This window comes from Lampetra planeri, chromosome 2 (assembly GCF_965212315.1).
Source record: "Lampetra planeri chromosome 2, kcLamPlan1.2.h2, whole genome shotgun sequence".
Classification (NCBI taxonomy): domain Eukaryota; kingdom Metazoa; phylum Chordata; class Hyperoartia; order Petromyzontiformes; family Petromyzontidae; genus Lampetra; species Lampetra planeri.
Window position 1 is genome coordinate 16,265,314 of NC_136108.1, and position 17,976 is coordinate 16,283,289.

At 43.4% G+C, this 17,976-nt stretch overlaps 1 protein-coding gene across 2 annotated transcripts in view; it reads left to right on the plus strand.

Annotated features, from left to right (window-relative positions):
* Positions 1-17,976, plus strand: part of LOC144728977 (dual specificity calcium/calmodulin-dependent 3',5'-cyclic nucleotide phosphodiesterase 1A-like) — a 124,385-nt gene that overhangs the window by 97,870 nt on the left and 8,539 nt on the right. For both annotated transcript variants that reach the window (XM_078608786.1, XM_078608795.1), the window contains 5 exons: positions 1,308-1,428; positions 3,358-3,439; positions 6,609-6,729; positions 10,903-11,081; positions 15,377-15,598. In XM_078608786.1, the coding sequence (XP_078464912.1) occupies positions 1,308-1,428; positions 3,358-3,439; positions 6,609-6,729; positions 10,903-11,081; positions 15,377-15,598 (725 nt within the window). The remainder of the gene's footprint in view (positions 1-1,307; positions 1,429-3,357; positions 3,440-6,608; positions 6,730-10,902; positions 11,082-15,376; positions 15,599-17,976) is intronic.

The window sequence follows — 17,976 nt, forward strand, 5'->3', positions numbered from 1 at the left end:
GCCAAGGTCACAAGTGCTAGAATGCCACATGAATTATGTATCACTATGTCCACTTCACACAGCCTAGGGTGGAAATATCCACAAGTGCAGAATTGTCAAATGTTTCCACAGTTTTGCAGTAGCTCCACACTAGCACTTTCGCAGGCCTGCTCACTTTGCCCTATTCTACAGACTGCAGAATAGCAGAATAAGGTCTGCAATTGGACTAGGCAGTGACCTCATAAATGACAACAAGCAGGATGGGATCACCTTCTGAAAAAATGGCCATTGCTCCACCAAAATGCAGGAATAAATGCTTAATAGATTGGGCCTCTGGTCTCAATTACAACAATCTTAAAATCTTAAAATATTCCGGATTCTAATCTACTTCACATTTAATTATATGATTATATGATCTGATTTTCAAGAAGAAGACTCTTGATTTGGTGATATATTGCTTCATTTGGTGCCAATGTATGAATAACAATGTAATGCCCTAATGTACGGAGCACACTTTGTATAATGAAAATACAGTCAGAGTCCATACATACCCATACATAAACAAGTTACTGAAGCAGAGAGACTCATCATGTAATTGGGTGAAAGCACTTTTTTAGTGCAGTATGCTCATATACTTACTAATATATATATATAGCAGAAACTTTTGCTTGGCATTCTGTTACATTGAGTGTTGAGTCAATCCTGCAGTGGACTGACCACTTGCTTGGCCATTTATCACTTTTCTTAAAAGGCTCGTAATCAGAGGTTCTTTGCACATGCTTAACAGAGCTTGTGACAGGAAATTAAATAATTTGCTCTCGTACTGCTTAATCTGTGGTCTGAAGTGACTGCTTTGATGTCTGCCCTTTTCGGTAAGAGTAACAAAATGTTTGAAATCCAAATCATTTGACATTTACTCTGATCTGCACGATACAATCGACTTATTTATTAATGAGGGCAACACTAAAGAAGAGGGCCGTGCTTTTCCACAAGTGGACTATGCAGCAGATGACATTCTTTTTAATATATATATTTTTTATTGTATTTCAATAGGAGCCCAATACAGAGCATAAACCGCATCACGAGGTGGTGGGGCTATAGAAAACCCACAGATCCCAGTCCAAAACTTTATGTATCCGGGTTTAAAGCAGAGGGGAGGGTGGTGAGGAGGGGAAAGGCGGAGCAGATGACATTCTTAACGGTCTAGCAGATGGCGATCGCATTTGGTCCATAAAAAAACCCAACACAAAACAACTGAGACCTGCCTCACGTGTGCATGCCAGGCTCTAACACGAATGCCTCTCCCGTGGGTGCTCGCCCCCCTGCAGTGTGGAAAAACCCAAGGCGATGTCCCTAATGCTGCACACCGCAGACATCAGCCACCCAGCGAAGAACTGGAACCTGCACCGACGCTGGACCATGTCACTGATGGAAGAGTTCTTCAGGCAGGTTCGTGCAGCAGTTGTGGCATTTCCCTTGTGGCCGTGCCGCCCCTTGAAGCAGTGCTGCTAATCTAGTTTCAATGTTAACTGCTTAGGGATGCTTCTGCACTTGTAATGGTTGGCGCACACGACTTGACACCCCAGAGGTCACTGATACAGTCTCCAGGCACAGAAGTTGAAACGATGTTGCAAGTTGCTTAAATTCCCCCACCACCCCCCTGGACTCCGTGGTGGGATAAAGACGCCTGGCCAGTGTGGAAGGGTAGACCAAATACAAAAATACCCTCTGGAGATATATCCTACTGGTGGAGGTTTTATTTCCACCAGCAGTTCCGTAAGAAAGCAATTGCAGGATGTACCTTTACTGCCTATCCTACAGCCGAAGGTCAATGAACCGGGAAGCTGTCTCACACTTTGTAGATTTTCGTTATAATTCGCGATGGGAATTTGGAGAGGATAACCGTTTGCCTCTCTGGAAGAGGGTTTTGGTGATATGGAATTAACAGCTCCTCGCGACAAGGGGGGGGGGGCGGTATTGTAGCTGGCTGAGAGTATCGGACACCAAGCTGATTTGTAAGCAATATACTTGGATATGATGGTGCTCATGAAAAACCTGCAAGTTTTCAATAATTAAAAGACATAGCAAAGCTATAACTTAGCAATAACAGTGTGCGCACAGCAAAACATAGAGTAAGATGAACCTTTTCAGGTTTCCTCGGTAACATATTTGGATTTTTTTGGTTTGCACATGGGAAAAGCCAGAAGGAACAGGAGGAAAAGCCGGAAAGAACACGACCCACGTATTTGAGAAGTTAACAATCAAAAATAGGTGCCTGTTGGACAAGCAGCAAGCTTCTCTCACATATGCTCAAAACAAAAACATTTTCTCATAATTTAGAAAAACTAAATACATTGACATCTTTAGTATTTTTACGGCACTTCGAGTGGCAGATTTGTGCCAGAAATGCACCACATATAGAAACAAAAAATAATATTGACTTGACCCACTTATAAAAGTTCACATTGCAAAAGGGATTATTCTTAATTAACTCGCTGAAAATGTTGCTCAATTGAACCTCCACTTTTTTAGCGAACAAATGCTAGATGCAGCGTGTCTAAGTCATTTTTATGAAGGCCATGTATCTGCCAACTTCAAGGACCTCTCCCGCACAAACAAGTAATAAATATACTATTCAGATTTAACCATAAATATACAATGCGCTGATGGACGCTGCGTGTGATTGTAATCCGCAAGGCTCATTTTTCATGGCACATTATAATGCTAGTTTGTGTGTCCATTTTGGCCTTCTTGTTAAACCCTATCAAAGTAAACCCTATCATTGTACAGTTAATCATATGGAAATGCTAATTGTGATTTGAGATAAGCTTTTGTTTACATGTGTCTATAATAGGCGAATGGATGCAATGCCTGATAGAACATGGGATATTTCTTCTGGCTTTATGTGCACCTTTCAGATGTGATTTCTTTTTTTACATGAAGGGAATAAACTCTATCACAAAAATTGTCTACGTATCACAGATGGGAATGTACAATTGGGCCACTGAATAATGCTGCATGTATTACCATCAGTCTCAATCCATTGCTAGATAAGGCCCTCTATGTGTTGGTGCCACCATTCAAAGTGCTGCTCAGCTGCAATGCATCTCACTCCCACACGTGGATTTGATTCGTCATTCCATTTCCTCTCATTCCATTCACCTCAATTGACTCCCAACTACTGGATGTGGTTTACGCGTATATGGGTTCCTTTAACCACAATTAAAAAAAACTCCATCCATGCAATCATATACATCTACATTACGTATTATCTTGCGCTGATTTGTCCATATATTTGTTATCTTTCCATTGAGAAGCACATTTTTTTAAAGTTTCAATTCACTCACGAATGGTTGTTTGTGTGTGTTTATTGTGCAGGGGGACAAGGAGGCAGAGCTTGGGTTGTCCTTCTCACCACTCTGTGACAGAAATGCGACCATGGTTCCTCAGTCGCAGATTGGTTTGTAAACTCTGACTGTCTGGCTCTTTGATTCATTGGCTCTGATGATTTGCATAAACCATCACGCGAACTCCGGTCATCCTCGCAACGGTTTCTGGCTGGCCATCAAACAAAGATGGCCACTGCATCGCGGGCTTTCGGATGTGCTTCTGCAACCGCTCTTCCTTACAATATTATGAAGTCATTGGAGCTATGCACTTTTACATCTAGATTGAAAAGTCATTTCTTTAGAACAGCTTTTTTGAGTTTAGTTTGCTGTCCTTACCCCGCACCTCTGATTATCACGGTTGGCTACGTACGTTAATAAAGAAGTTCAACATACATACAATATCCATTGATAACAATTGGCCAAGGATGAATCCTTATGGCAACACAAATTGCCTCTTTACTGCAGGCAATAATTGCAAACACTTAGCTTTTTATGATGTTATTCTCATATAATTTGAAAGTTGCAAATACTTAAGCTGAATGGCACACCAAATACAGTACAGATGTTCAATTTGAGAAAAATATATTTTAATAAACCACATGGGTATCGTTTTCTCATTGCATTCCTTTTCTTCAAACTAAAGCAATCTTACAACTCAATTGCCATCACAGTAAGACTGTGTCCACATATTTTACGTAAATTATAATATTAGACAATTCAAATTGATTTACCAAGTTCGTTAATGTGTTAGCTTTAGAGAATTAGAAATTGCACACCAAAAGAAAATACAGAATCCAATATGTGCTAGTCTGAATTTAATGATGCTTTTAATGATTGTTAATAACATACTTGTTATGAGCAACTAGCGCAAAGCATGACTCAGCCGAAACATCCCTATACAGCATTAAGGAATTCAGACTGTCGTAGTTATCGTAGTAATTATCTACTTAGAGTTTTTTGTTCGTTAAATCCACTGCTGGATGAGGAGTGTTAGTCATGGGAGGTACTTTGACCATACCTCATTACTCTCGTAAGCGTGCATTAGTAAATGGAAACCCAGGACCAATTCAGATATCACTGCGTCACTAAGGCTAGTTTTGAACTCAGATCACTGGGTTAATAGCGTAGCGCACAAACTACTGAACAATCACTCCATGCCAAAAAAGGCCACAAAGCAAATAACTTGCCTTAATATTTTGCACACAATTATATCTCAAAGTGCCCGCTAATATTCAACTTGCTCCGCAATTAAATTTAGATGTAACCAATTAAGTCATAACTGGCTGTGATGTTTCCATCCTACCTTCCGATGCTAGTAGTTATTTTCGACTCTCTGGTTTTACATTAACAGGTTAAATGTCTTTACATTAACAGGTTAAATGCCTCACACTAACACAGCCACCGTTGCTCGTTTTCCTCGATGTGGCGGTGGCTTTGCGATCTTACATTGACATGCTAATCTCTTACATTGACATGCTAATCTCTCACAATACAATGGCCACCTCCGCAGCTTCGTCGTCGTGGAGGTAGCTCTCCGATCTTTTACATGCAAATTTATCACTTTAACATCACTAGCCCCACCCACTTCGCTTATGACCCTTGGGCTACACCCGTTTCAAACCTTTAAAACATCCTGCCTCAGCAGCTTTCCCGCTATGTTTTCCTCCTGATGACGATTGCTTGTGCTACGATCGAAACGTCGTAGTTTTTTGTTATTTTTGTTTGTTATTTTCTTTGAACCTCTCTACGTGACTTTGCCGAAAGACCCAAGAATAACAATTGCCTGCACATAAATTTAAAGAAAAGACCGTTTGAGACAAGAACAGACAAAAAGGGGGGATGAATATAATTTCAGGCCTTCACGAGTTGCAGAAAGTGACAGCTGTTCTAAGAAAATGAAATCGAGTTGTGCTGTGATGGTGATATGGGGAGCACAGAAGTCACTCGTGATTGGCAGGGACGGGGCATCGGTTGATGGTGGAGTTATTATGTCCAAAAAATGTTTGTTTAGATTTTGTTTGTCACAAAGGTTGGACATGTGCCTTTCTCCACGTGGCTAAGACTGGATTTATAAAACAGGACTTTGTGTAAAGGGTTCCAAACAGCCAGTTTTTATTTATTTTAGTATCTGAAAGTCACTTAATATTACGTCACTGATGAGAGCTTCAAAGGGGGTGATAATTGACTTTCACCTCAAATCATGACAGCATACAGCATGTGCTGCAGCAGTTCCCGAGAAAGAAAAAAAAGCAATGATAATGTGGGTATGTTGACGATGTATGTCGGTGGCAGAGAAAATAAAAAGTGACAAAAGAAATGCAAAATAAATGGAGCTATCAAATTGGTGCTGTTCAACAAAATAATAATGGCCTCTGAATACCTCCCAGGAGTGATGGTAGGCTTGATTTACGTAGATTAAAGTTGTTGCAGTTTTCCTGAGAAAATGTTGTATATTTAGGAGTGCATGTGTACATGACGCCTCTACATGACAAACTTGCAAACATTATGTGGATATCCTCGCTTGGTGCAAACCTAGGCCAGACGAATGTTTCCCACCGGCACATTGCCAATGTTATTTATTTATGCAAGCTACATCCGAGACAGGGCACACCTTAATTCAGCTGCCCTCCTGCTTTCAATAAAATCTCCGTCAGCAAAGACAGCAAACCTATACATACCATTAAAGAAGCAATCATAAAACTCCAGCATACACTCGCACACAAAGATCTTCCATATAGTCCTAACAGATTGTTTGGGCAAGCTCTGTTAGCGAGCACCTATTAATGTCGGGCACGGCACACGAGGGAGTGGGTCGGTGACCAGCACCACGCCTGGCCGCCTTTGTCTCCCGAGTAGCGATGGTTACACATCGCACCAGGTGCTCATTTGTGGATGACAAAACCTAGGGGAGGTCCAGGACTGGTTCAGATAATCGTCACTGGTGTTGGTGACCGTGGGCGGGAATCAAACTCAGGTCACCGGGTTCGTAACGCAGCCCACTAATCACTACAATACCGCCGCTTCCCGCTCACACACACAAACGTACACTAAAAAAAAGCCAGACGTACTAGCAGTAATACTACTACCACTATCCAGAATATTAATTTTAACAATGTGAAATTACGCTCAGAAAAAAAATGAAATGACCTTCAGTAAAAAAAAACAATTTTCGGCGACAGCAGAACGCCGCATCGCGTAACAATGAAAGCGTCTTCCTCGTCCGTCCGTGCCGGGTTGCAGGTTTTATCGACTACATCGTGGAGCCTACCTTCACGGTGCTGACGGACCTCTCCGAGTTCGTGGTGGCTCCTCTCATCGATGAGGCGGCACGGGCTGGCACGACCAGCTTTCGACGCAGCAGGTGCTGAACGCGCACATCACCCAACGACGATAATGACCACGACGCCACGACAGCGACAGTCGCAATGTGTGGGCTCCTTGTCGATTCGTTGGCAGGTGAAATCTGCCTAGTAGGAAAAAGTAGCTACATATGTAGCTACGGGCCCCGCACTTTTAAGGGCCCCGCGCTAAATGCTTTCAAGCAATCAATTGCGGTTAAGTGATTCTGCACTTGCTCTATTACTATAGTACTATACCGCCTTCAACTTTTATGAACGACTGGGTGTTTAAGGTTAGTGATTTGTTGTATTATCTGGCTGTATAGCAAATGAAAAAAATACAATTACTATGCAAGTAAAAAATGTGTGTTTTCATATGTGTGTGTTTTTTATTTAGGGCCCCATTATAACATATGCTACAGGCCCCGCGCTAGCTTAATCCGGCACTGCACTCACACCATCGTCATCTGCCCCCGGTAGACGGAATCTTCATGCCAGCGCTGAAGGACTTTAAGAAGGTCATGGGCACATGAAATTCATCTCCTCCATTCACGTTCCGGGAGTGAAAAATGTCTGCAGGATTGATTCAAAACGAGTAAACGCTGATCCAGTGTTGACATACAGTGTCTCGTCAACATTTAGGCTTGCTTGAATCAATGCTGGTGAACTGCCAGATGTTATACAGCAAGGATCCTCTCTTTAAGATATGGATCTGTTCTATTTTGTTACGTATATTTTCCACAGTGACACGAATTATTGTTTTGTCTTTTGCTTCTGTCCTGTTGGATTGCGTGTTGTGCTTAACATGACATTAAGCTATCACAGCCTGTATGCTCTGATTTATCTATCTTAAAATGTAACAAGTAAAACAATTCGAATCAAATATTGTGTCCTACTGTTGGACAAAGTGTTGTCAGATCTTTACGTCCGTTCACACAATGGCACCAACCCGGTGACATTCAGTCGCGAACGCATTCGTTCTAATATCCACAGATAACATTATAACCTACCTTTATTGTGCATTTTGGCTGAATTGTATGAATATGAATGCGTGTGAATATAACCAACTGTTCTGTCAAAATTGTTGTCTTTATCTTCCAAAGCTATGTATGTGTGTATGCATGTTGAACTTTTTGCACCGTACGTAAGCAATCATGCTAATCGGAGGAATTAATTAAAGTAAAGTAGATAACTTTGTACTGTTAATTGTTATGCACCTAGAAATTAAGCGCCAAATTAAGATAGTTTCAAGCTGTTATCTTTTTTAGATAAAAATGACATTCAGAATAAGCAACATTTTCAAACATTTTATATTGTACAGTAAAATTATGATACAATGTTTTAAAAAAGTAATATGTTTAAATAAAACGACTAAAGAATAGTTTCAAATACATAGTACCGTCATAAAATGTAAAATTATCTATCACCCTTTGTTATATGCGAAACACGTTTATGATGATCATAATAATTATTATACAGTTTAATATATCCCCCCTCCCTCATAGCTAACTGGCAGCTGAAATGGGATTTTGGCTGTGGAGGAGAATGAGGTTGTGTGCATGGCCTGTTAAGGTTTAATGGAATCCAGAAGGCGTGCCAAGCATCTGAAAAATAGGGCTGTGTGTTTGAAGCGACTAAAGGGGCACTTTGGATATTTTCCTCCATCTGCCTCCTGCTGCTTGCTTCCAATATAACCTCGGGGGATGTGCACGTATTGGGGGTATTTGTGTGCACCAGTGCTTTCGTGCACAAAAAAAGCCCCTTCGATGCACTCCCTCCCTCCCACCGCCTCTGGCGTGGGTGGAGAACTTTTAATGAACCTCCATTAACCCTATCGGCTGCAATTCCACGGCGTGCGTAAAAGCGATTTAATTGTGGAAAGTTTGCGCTGAAACTGTCTTCCCCAGAAGCTGTTTTGTAGCCGGCGTTTACAGCACGTGGCATTGTAAAGAAAATGACCTTATTAATGTGAGATCTTACATAGACAGATCTCACAAGTGCCCACAGGCACAGGAAGGCAATAGGGGTATCAGAGAATCACATTGGCGTGTATTGGTAGTCGTGTGTGTGTGTGTGAATGTTATCATTGTTCAGCAGAGCCGGAGCTGTGGACTGTAGTTCGTTTTTTCTGGTTTTTATTTTAAAAACGTTCTCAAGCACTTGCGTCTGCATATATAATATCTAGCTGGCTCATATGTCCTCGAAATGAAATGTCCTCATAGCCACAATAAATATTGCCAAAGTCATTGACTGGAACACTTAAAATACATTCCAACTGTTGGAAAAGGTACAAGGGAACAAGTCAAATGGAGAAAAAAAAACCCACTGCAAGATGCAAGTATATTAGCTGTATTTTAGGATATGAATTTGACCTTGCAGAGTGATCATGACCTTGAATTCTTAAATAAGAAGCAGAGTCTGGGGTTGAGATTGCTATTGGGTAGAAATTTAATGAAAATAACAATGATGATGACACTGATAGCGATGGTAAAATAATGCACTTCATTTTCAGTCATAATGACTCATTTCATGGAGTTGGCATGGCAATGCAAAAAATATTGCTTATTATCATGCGCTAGCTATTACCGCACACAGCGACACATTAACATATTCAGCGTTAGCACTTGGCATTATAAATTGCCTGACACTCTTCCATTTATATTTTGTCTAGGGTTCTCCTTCAAGACAGATGATTTAAACCAAAGTTCCTCTAATAGGAGGTCTTTTCTGCCAACGACCCCACCAAAACACGAGGCCAACGTGTTAATTGGGAGCAATGTGTTTGGAATGAATTTGCGTTCGCGACTACGGCTGCGCTGGTAAAACGTTCAAGCGCACGTACGCACTTGCCTCCAGTTGTCGAGCGTGCTGCCCATATTGATTTAGCATACAAAGTAATCGGCAATGCTTTTCATTGGAAAAGCCCGTGCTCAGAAGAAACAAGCAGATTTACTCGGGGGAGAACCAATCTAGACGCGCCAGTTGATACACCCTCTATTCGTCGCCTCCGACTGCACACCACCAGCTCCATCCTGTTGGACAGTTGAGTGCACCTTGGCTGGAGATAATATAAGGCCCTTTTTACGGTCAAATTGAATTTTCACCTGGGAGCTGTTTGGCAATTTGCACTGTATTCACCTGCTGTCAGTCTCCTATTTGGAGTGCTCGAGTGCGAAGGGAACTGGTGAACACAGGGCCCAGGGCAGTGAAACTGAATGCTGTACTCCAGCTCTAAGGATGACATTGCCAAACAGAGGTTGAAGGTCATTCTGATGGAATCGCGCCTCGGTAGCACACAGGGGTGGTTTAAGTCCAGTTTGTCTACAAGTATGGGTGGATGAGGTGTAATTGAGGTGGGACTTTCAATTACGTATATTGTACGAGGCTGAGCTTTCCCTCTCAGGAAAAGGTCTGGGGAATTAGTGGTTTATTGTGGGATGGAGGGGGAGAGAGCAGATATGGTCTGCATAGGACTCGTCCAGCTCAAACCTCAAAGACACAGATGAAGACAAGGGGTGTGTTATCACAGCACGGAAAACATTACTTATTAATTTACCATCTAGCAGTTGGTGTGCCATTCGCAAACAATTTTTCATAATTTGATCTGGGACACCACGTGTTAAACTTGTGATAGAAGTAAAGATTGTGTTACCTCTTGGCATCCCTTCAAGAAGTAAATGCACAAAGCAGAATTCAAACTTATTTCATCCACCATTGATTCACGAACATAAGTGTGCCTAGTAATTAGTTTAGTAGTGCGAATCTGTGTAATGTCGGCTTTCTGTGTACAAAGTAGGCCAAACGTAATGCCACCACATAATGATGAGAGCTTACATTACCCACACAACACGATAAGGAGCACAGCGCACATGGGGCACAACAGCGTGGTGGTCAGCGCGCTCCGAACCCGAGTTTGATCCCCGCTCCCGGTCAACACCGGTGATGACTATATATCCGAACCGGTCCTGGGCCTCCTCTAGATCGACTCAGCGTCAAATGAATACCTGCTGTGACACGTGGACATTGCCACTGGGGAGATAAAGGCGGCCGGGCGTGGCGCTGGCCACCCACCCCCATCGTGTGCCGTGGAAGCCTTCGTGTAAGTGCAGCTCGCTAGCAGCGCTTGCCCCAACAGTCTGTTGAGGCTACACGGAGGGGGGGGGGGTGGTGGTGAATCTTTGTCTTTGTATGTGCAGCCTGAACAGCATCGCGCTCTCGGACGGGCGAAGGTCGAGTGCTCGCAGCATCGCCTCGGAAGGGAAACACCCCCCGCCCCGCACCGCCATGCTCGCAGTCGACCCCAAAACGTTCCGAGTGTCCTGGACCGACATCATTACACAGAACAAGGAGAAGTGGAAGGACCAGGCATCCAAAGGTACAAAGTGGCACCCTCGCTGGGAAGCAATTCTGACACGGACTTGCGATTGCAGCGTGCGGGGTTATGGATGTGGACCCGGTAGAGCCGGCCCTCATCGAAAAACACCTTCTGAGAAGCATCTCTTATATAGACAACATCCCCCCCTCCACCCACCAGCCAATCAGCCACCCTTCCACCCCCTCCACCCTCCACCCACCACCCCCTCCACCCACCACCCCCTCCACCCACCACCCCCTCCACCCACCATCCACCACCCCCTCCACCCACCAGCCACCACCCCCTCCACCCACCCCCTCCACCCACCCACCCACCAGCCAGCCACCACCCCCTCCACCCACCATCCACCACCCCCTCCACCCACCATCCACCACCCCCTCCACCCACCAGCCAGCCACCACCCCCTCCACCCACCACCCCCTCCACCCACCAACCACCACCCCCTCCACCCACCATCCACCACCCCCTCCACCCACCAGCTACCACCCCCCTCCACCCCCTCCACCCACCAGCCACCACCCCCTCCACCCACCACCCACCACCCCCTCCACCCCCTCCACCCTTCACCCCTTCCACCCACCAACCACCGCCCCCTCCACCCACCACCCCCTCCACCCACCAGCCAGCCACCCCCTCCACCCACCACCCCCTCCACCCACCACCCCCTCCACCCACCAGCCACCACCCCCTCCACCCCCTCCACCCACCATCCACCACCCCCTCCACCCACCACCCTCTCCACCCACCAGCCACCACCCCCTCCACCCACCACCCACCACCCCCTCCACCCACCACCCCCTCCACCCCCTCCACCCACCAACCACCATCCCCTCCACCCACCACCCCCTCCACCCACCAGCCAGCCACCCCCTCCACCCACCACCCCCTCCACCCACCACCCCCTCCACCCACCAGCCACCATCCCCAACAGCCACCACCCTCCCCCCACCACCACAACCACCAAGGCTGTTTAATTAACTTCTTTCCGATAAGCTTTTTTTCAATTCCACAAGACAGAGGAGTGCACAGTAGCATCTACCCAGCAAAAACAAATGATAAAGCAAAATTGTGTCCTCGGGATGTGAGAGAAAGCCCTCTTGGCTGAAGCAGTCACGGTTGTTGCTGCTCACCTCACAACACGCGCGCCTGTGTGCACACACTATGTTATCTTTTAATTACAGTTTTAGTCTCTACAAAACGTGGTCAACTTATTTCATTATTTTTTTCACAACATGCGTTGCATGTATAGTACTCGCACACATAAGCCGTCGCTGAAATAATTCTACGTTCCTTTTTACGTTTTTTTGTAACAGATTTGATTTCGTAACACACTTACAATGTAAACAGCCTATAAGACAGCCTGCTAGCCTTAAATTATTGTTACCATTCTGTTCAACATAAACACATGCACACGCCTTTCCCTCTACCGGACGTAACATCTGCAAGCATTACGTGATTCCCCCTTATTAACTGAAAATGGCAGATAATTTGACATGTTTTCATCTCTAATAACGTAATGAAGGGCACTTATGATGTTCTTGTCAAAACTGTTTGAACCAGATATCTAACAAATTGAAAATTTGAGTGAGATTCAGAATAGTGATGTTTACTTTCAGGTTTTTTGCCAAATTTCCTCCACTCCCATCTGGCCAATGGAGTTGAAGTAATAATCATATAATTACGTTATTTCACTGATTGTAATGTTGGGCAACTGCCATTGAGTAGCACTTTGCGGAGATAAGCTTTGAGCACGAAGAGAAAAGCCACGCATTCAAGGAGATACCCCTCAAAGGTCCACACGTACAGATTCACAACCCACTTTCTGTACTGCCACCTCCTGGCTATCTCACTGCCCAGTGGGTTTGTCGTCTCGGAGATCGATATGACATTCACCAACCCTTCAAAAGCACCTGGCTGCATATGTGCACCGCCACCGTGCCTAGGGTGCACTGGATGGAGTGAAAATGACGTCCGTCATGCACGTTCTGGCTGGCGTTGGTCCTGAAGGAAACATGTAACACGCTGTGACTCATTCCTCAAACTACACCTGATAAAGCCACAGGATCAAACTGAATGTTTTGCTACGTAAAAATAACATTTTAAATATATTTTTTTAATCACATTGAAAATGCAAAACAGAGTTTTAACACTCATGAAGAGGCAGATCTATGTTTCTTTCAGGACTCATTAATATATTGTTTGTGTTATTGTTTAAGAACATGAATATTGCCTTAAAATACATTTTCTTCAAATTGCTTAAACATATATGAGTTTAAACTTCAGCTTTGCAACATATCCCACATCAATGACAGTTATACCATTTCCACATCTGGTACAGCATTAGTTAATGCACTGCTAATCTTTCACCTTGTTGACAGAATTTATCTTCGTTTGACCTTCTTAATTAATGTTGCCTTCAAGCACAAGATCATCTGAAATAGTGCTGCTGAGGCCCTCACTCAACCTCCACCACCATTACCCTGATTGTCAGAAAACCTCCAGTGCTTCCCAATTCACAGTGGATCACTTACACGATTTCCCTCATTGTCCCCAACACTGACCGATGGCCCACACTTTTCTACTGCTCTGACTTCATATCTTCTCACTCTCCATTAACCATTGCCTCCTCCTGAACCCTTTGATGATATCCCCCCCACCTCAATGTGTAGTCGCTAATCCACCATTGCCCTTATTGTGAGATTGTCTTCCCCTCAATTGTCCACATGATAATTCCCTCCTGAAACTCAAATTTCAGCTCAAAACCCATGCATGCCTTTTCCACTGTCTATGAATTTTCCTTCCTTTGTATATTTTTGTCATAATTATGCTTGATTTGAAGCTTTCGTGACTGCAGAAATCCATACTCTTTGGTTCTTTTGGTAAAGTCACGTAGGTAGAAAAATAAATAAAATAAAATGAAAATAATATATCACGACGTTTCGATCGCAACATGTGGCCACATAAATAACCTCTTGTTGTAACGGCTCTCTCGCTGGTTCAGCAGTTCCACTGCTGCATTATTTTGTTCCGCCTGAGGACGACCGCTTGTGTTGCGATCGAAACGTCGTGATATATTGATTTATTTATTCTACTTACGTGAATTTACCAAAATAACCAAAGAGTATCATTACGCTTGTTAATTGAGGAACGCCTCGGCGAGTCTCATTACTCTCTTTCAGGAGGATCCTGCCAAGTTTCCAAAGTCAGAGGCAATGTTGCTTCTGTGTGTAATCCCAATTGAATCATATGCAGAACAAAGTTCAGCTTTGGGATATTTGGCCAATACCAGTTAGAGTGTATATTTTTTTAGCTTTTCAAACAGTATTTATTCAGTTGGCTTTTCCTTGTATATTAAACACCACCAGAATGAAACTTTGCAAATATAACGTATAGAACCCATAATAGAGTTTTTTTTGGGTTAGATCGCGTAAATATATAAATGTGTTGTTAAACCCACCACCACCCGACACAGCCTCTATTGGGTGATATTGGTTCGCGAAAGCCTACATGTTAAAATAACGTATAACACTTGATTTTGTGTTTTTCCCCAATTTTACATTATACAGCATCTTATTATACTCTTCTATTTATATGCTAAACAAGTCGAAATGTTATTCTATACGTACACATATAAGTGCAGTAGACCTGTACGTCAAAATGCAATCACAACAAATGTGGATGCATACAGCCTCGAAATGCGACCACTTTAAAAGCCTTGTACAGGCACCAGTAAGGCATGTTTATTGTATGAAGAGAATTAGTCGGTGATCGAATCTGGACTTGAACAGGTGCAGAGAGTGGCAGCACAGGTGGCTTTGGGAAGGCAATTCCGGACTAGGGGTGCAGCAATGAAAATTAAGCGACCTCCTACAGAGTGAAGGTGACATTCTTAGATGCTGAGGCAGAGGGTGCATAGAGGGGAGGAGAACGAGACGAGGTGGGAGGCAGGTAGGGGCAAGTCCGTGGAGGATGTTAACGATGGTGGGTACTATCGTGAAATTGATCTGGAATGAAATAGGCAGCTGTGAAGGTAGGTTTAGGGTGATGTGGTCTCATTTATGCGTCTGAGTGAGAAGTCTCGCAGCATTATTTTTCATCACCTGGCATTTGGATATGTGGAATTTGGGGAGGCCATGGAGGAGAGAGTTGAAATGGTCAAGTCGGGATGTGACAAAGGCATGGATGAGGGTTTCAATGGTGGGTGGCTAAAGTATGTGATTCAAATTACTGTTTAAAAATGTATGGGAAATGTGATTCGTAAATGTCTGCCCTGGTATGCCCTATGTTTGGAATAGATGCTGAGGAGAAAGCTCGGAGAGACGAAGAAGTCAGAAAGCAAGAGGAGGAGCTTGAGAGGAAAGCCCAGGAGGAGAAGGAGGAGCAGGAGAAACAGCTGGAAATGGACAGTGATAAAGGAGCTGATGCGAAAGTGGACGGTGGAGAGACTCGTCCCGAAAATGGGATTCAGGAAGGTGGGGACATCTCCAACATGGACAGCAGTGCACAGGTGCAAATTGGTAAGATGTCATTTTGTAATGATTATCCACACTTTATTAAACTTTTCCCATATATATGGGCATAGAGATAAGTGTTCGGGTCTTAAAATCCAGAGTTATACAGTATACTATTGAAACCATTTAGAAAAATAGAACAGCTTTGCTGATAATGTGTGAAGAAAGTAACAACATATATAATTAGTGGCCTCAGACAAGGACACACTCTTTTTCCATTGTAATAAACATTGACACTAGAGGATATTTTTCCGGAAATTAGATCGGAGAAATAAAGCATCATCATAAATGGTCAAAAATGTTCATAGTTTGAATTGGCTGGGTCATGACTGCCCCTCTAGGAGAGGGGGTTTTGATCAGCCAATGAGATGCCGCCCCTCGATGAGACACCACCCCTGAGGGCAAGATCGCCCCAAATGGATCGATCCCACAAAATCAAATCTATCCAAACATATTTTTCGTAAACTTTCAAACTGTTTTTTTTACTGTTCTATATGAATGTACATTTTCTAGAAAAAAATATAACAAAGTAGATTTAACTTTTTAAAATATCTACTAAAGATTAAATCATATTTCTCCTGCCTCAGCAGTTTGCCTGCTGTATTTTTTCACCTGAAGACGATTGCTTGTGTTGCGATCAAAACGTCGTGATTTTTTTATTATCTTTCTATCTACGTGACATTACCGAAAGACCCAAAGACTACTAAAGATTGTTTTAGGCAATTTTAGGTGGGTCACTGCCCCCACCCCACAGCATTTAGCCCAGCCACCACTGCATACAACTGGAACACACATTGGATAATGTTTCACTGGGACAGGAATTGAAGGTAACCAAGTTAAAATAAAAAGCAGAGCAGGGTGCAGTGATTTTGGAAAACTGAACTTGATAACGGAAACTAACGTACGAATGTGCCTAAAGAAGAACGTTTTTATCCGTGCATACTGCCTGCCATGGCACCCGGATAAGTAACACGGACATTGACTGAGAAAATGGAACAAAGAGCTGACATGTGCATAGAAGCATGGAGAGATGCATGCTTGGGGGGGAAAACAGGAATAGGAATTCATGGATCGGAGATAAAATGTAAGTTAGAGACATCGTATTGATTGTTAAGAAAAGTAACAAAGTTTGTATTGACGAATGTGTTTTTGTTTTTTTGTGCTTGTGCACCAGAGGTCGCAAACGGGTTTTGATTCCTTACCCGTACCCGTACCCGGTTACTCACCAGTGACTCACGGCCTACCCGTACCCGTACCCGGCCGCACCAGGGTCGCAAACGGCTACCCGTACCCGGCCGGGTACGGGTAGCCGGGTATCGGGTAGGGTACGGGTATCGGGTACCCGGTTGCGACCTCTGTTGTGCACCAATGTCACCAAAGTACCTTGGTAAGTCACCTTGCTGGAAGTGATGAGGGCCAATGCTTGAGACGCATGACAGGGTAGAAGCCATAGGGGGGAGCATGCCTGAGAGGAACATCCACCGATGAGATGGAATTATGAAATCAGCTGATGTGCAGGAGCTAGATAAAATGTTTCCCGATGCAATATAATTAAGGATAATTTGGGGAGGCCGTCATTCGGCTGATAATGCTGACGATATAAACCGATACATATATTAATTGAAGCTACACACTGCTCAATAATGCTCTATCAATATTAATATATCCATAATTATAATAAGGAGTGGTTTGATTATGGTTGATGATATATGATGTAATAAAATGCTATAAAGCTGACAGGTAATCAATATCTATGCAGTATTTTACATGGTGGTATCGGGTTACAAACATCAGTCTTGAGAGACTTAAGAATTCTGAGCGTACATAATTATGACCAACAGTAGACCCAAATCTTACTTTATTTCAGTGATTAATCAGACACCTTACCTCATTGTTTATGTATTACTAGTCTGAGATGCATCACGACGTTCTAATGACAAAGGGATTTCCTCAGGGTTTGTGGCACACACAGTGTGAGAAATGCTGCTGTAACGTAGCAAACATTATTAGTATCGCCACTGGTATTTAATTGTGCAGTCAGTATGCATCTGCTAAGGTAGTTAGGTATCTACTTGCGCACTATACACCAAACACTGCAGTGATAGTTAACGTAATGACTCCGTTGCACTTATTTATGTTTCCAGCAGTTTTAATTATAAATCGGGCCTGGCTTCTGGGCCAGCTTGTGCTTCAAGAGAGTGCTATCGTAAATGCCTTTTTTTTTTAAACCAAACATTAATCAGGAGCAAATGGACTTTCAGCACTTTCGGCAAAAGCCAATTGCATAATCTCGAAGGTATTGAATAAAAACGGTCAAAGTGGTTCCCAGCAGCATCGCTTTTAAGCATTAAAACACCACCTACCTAATGTAGACACTCTTCCAA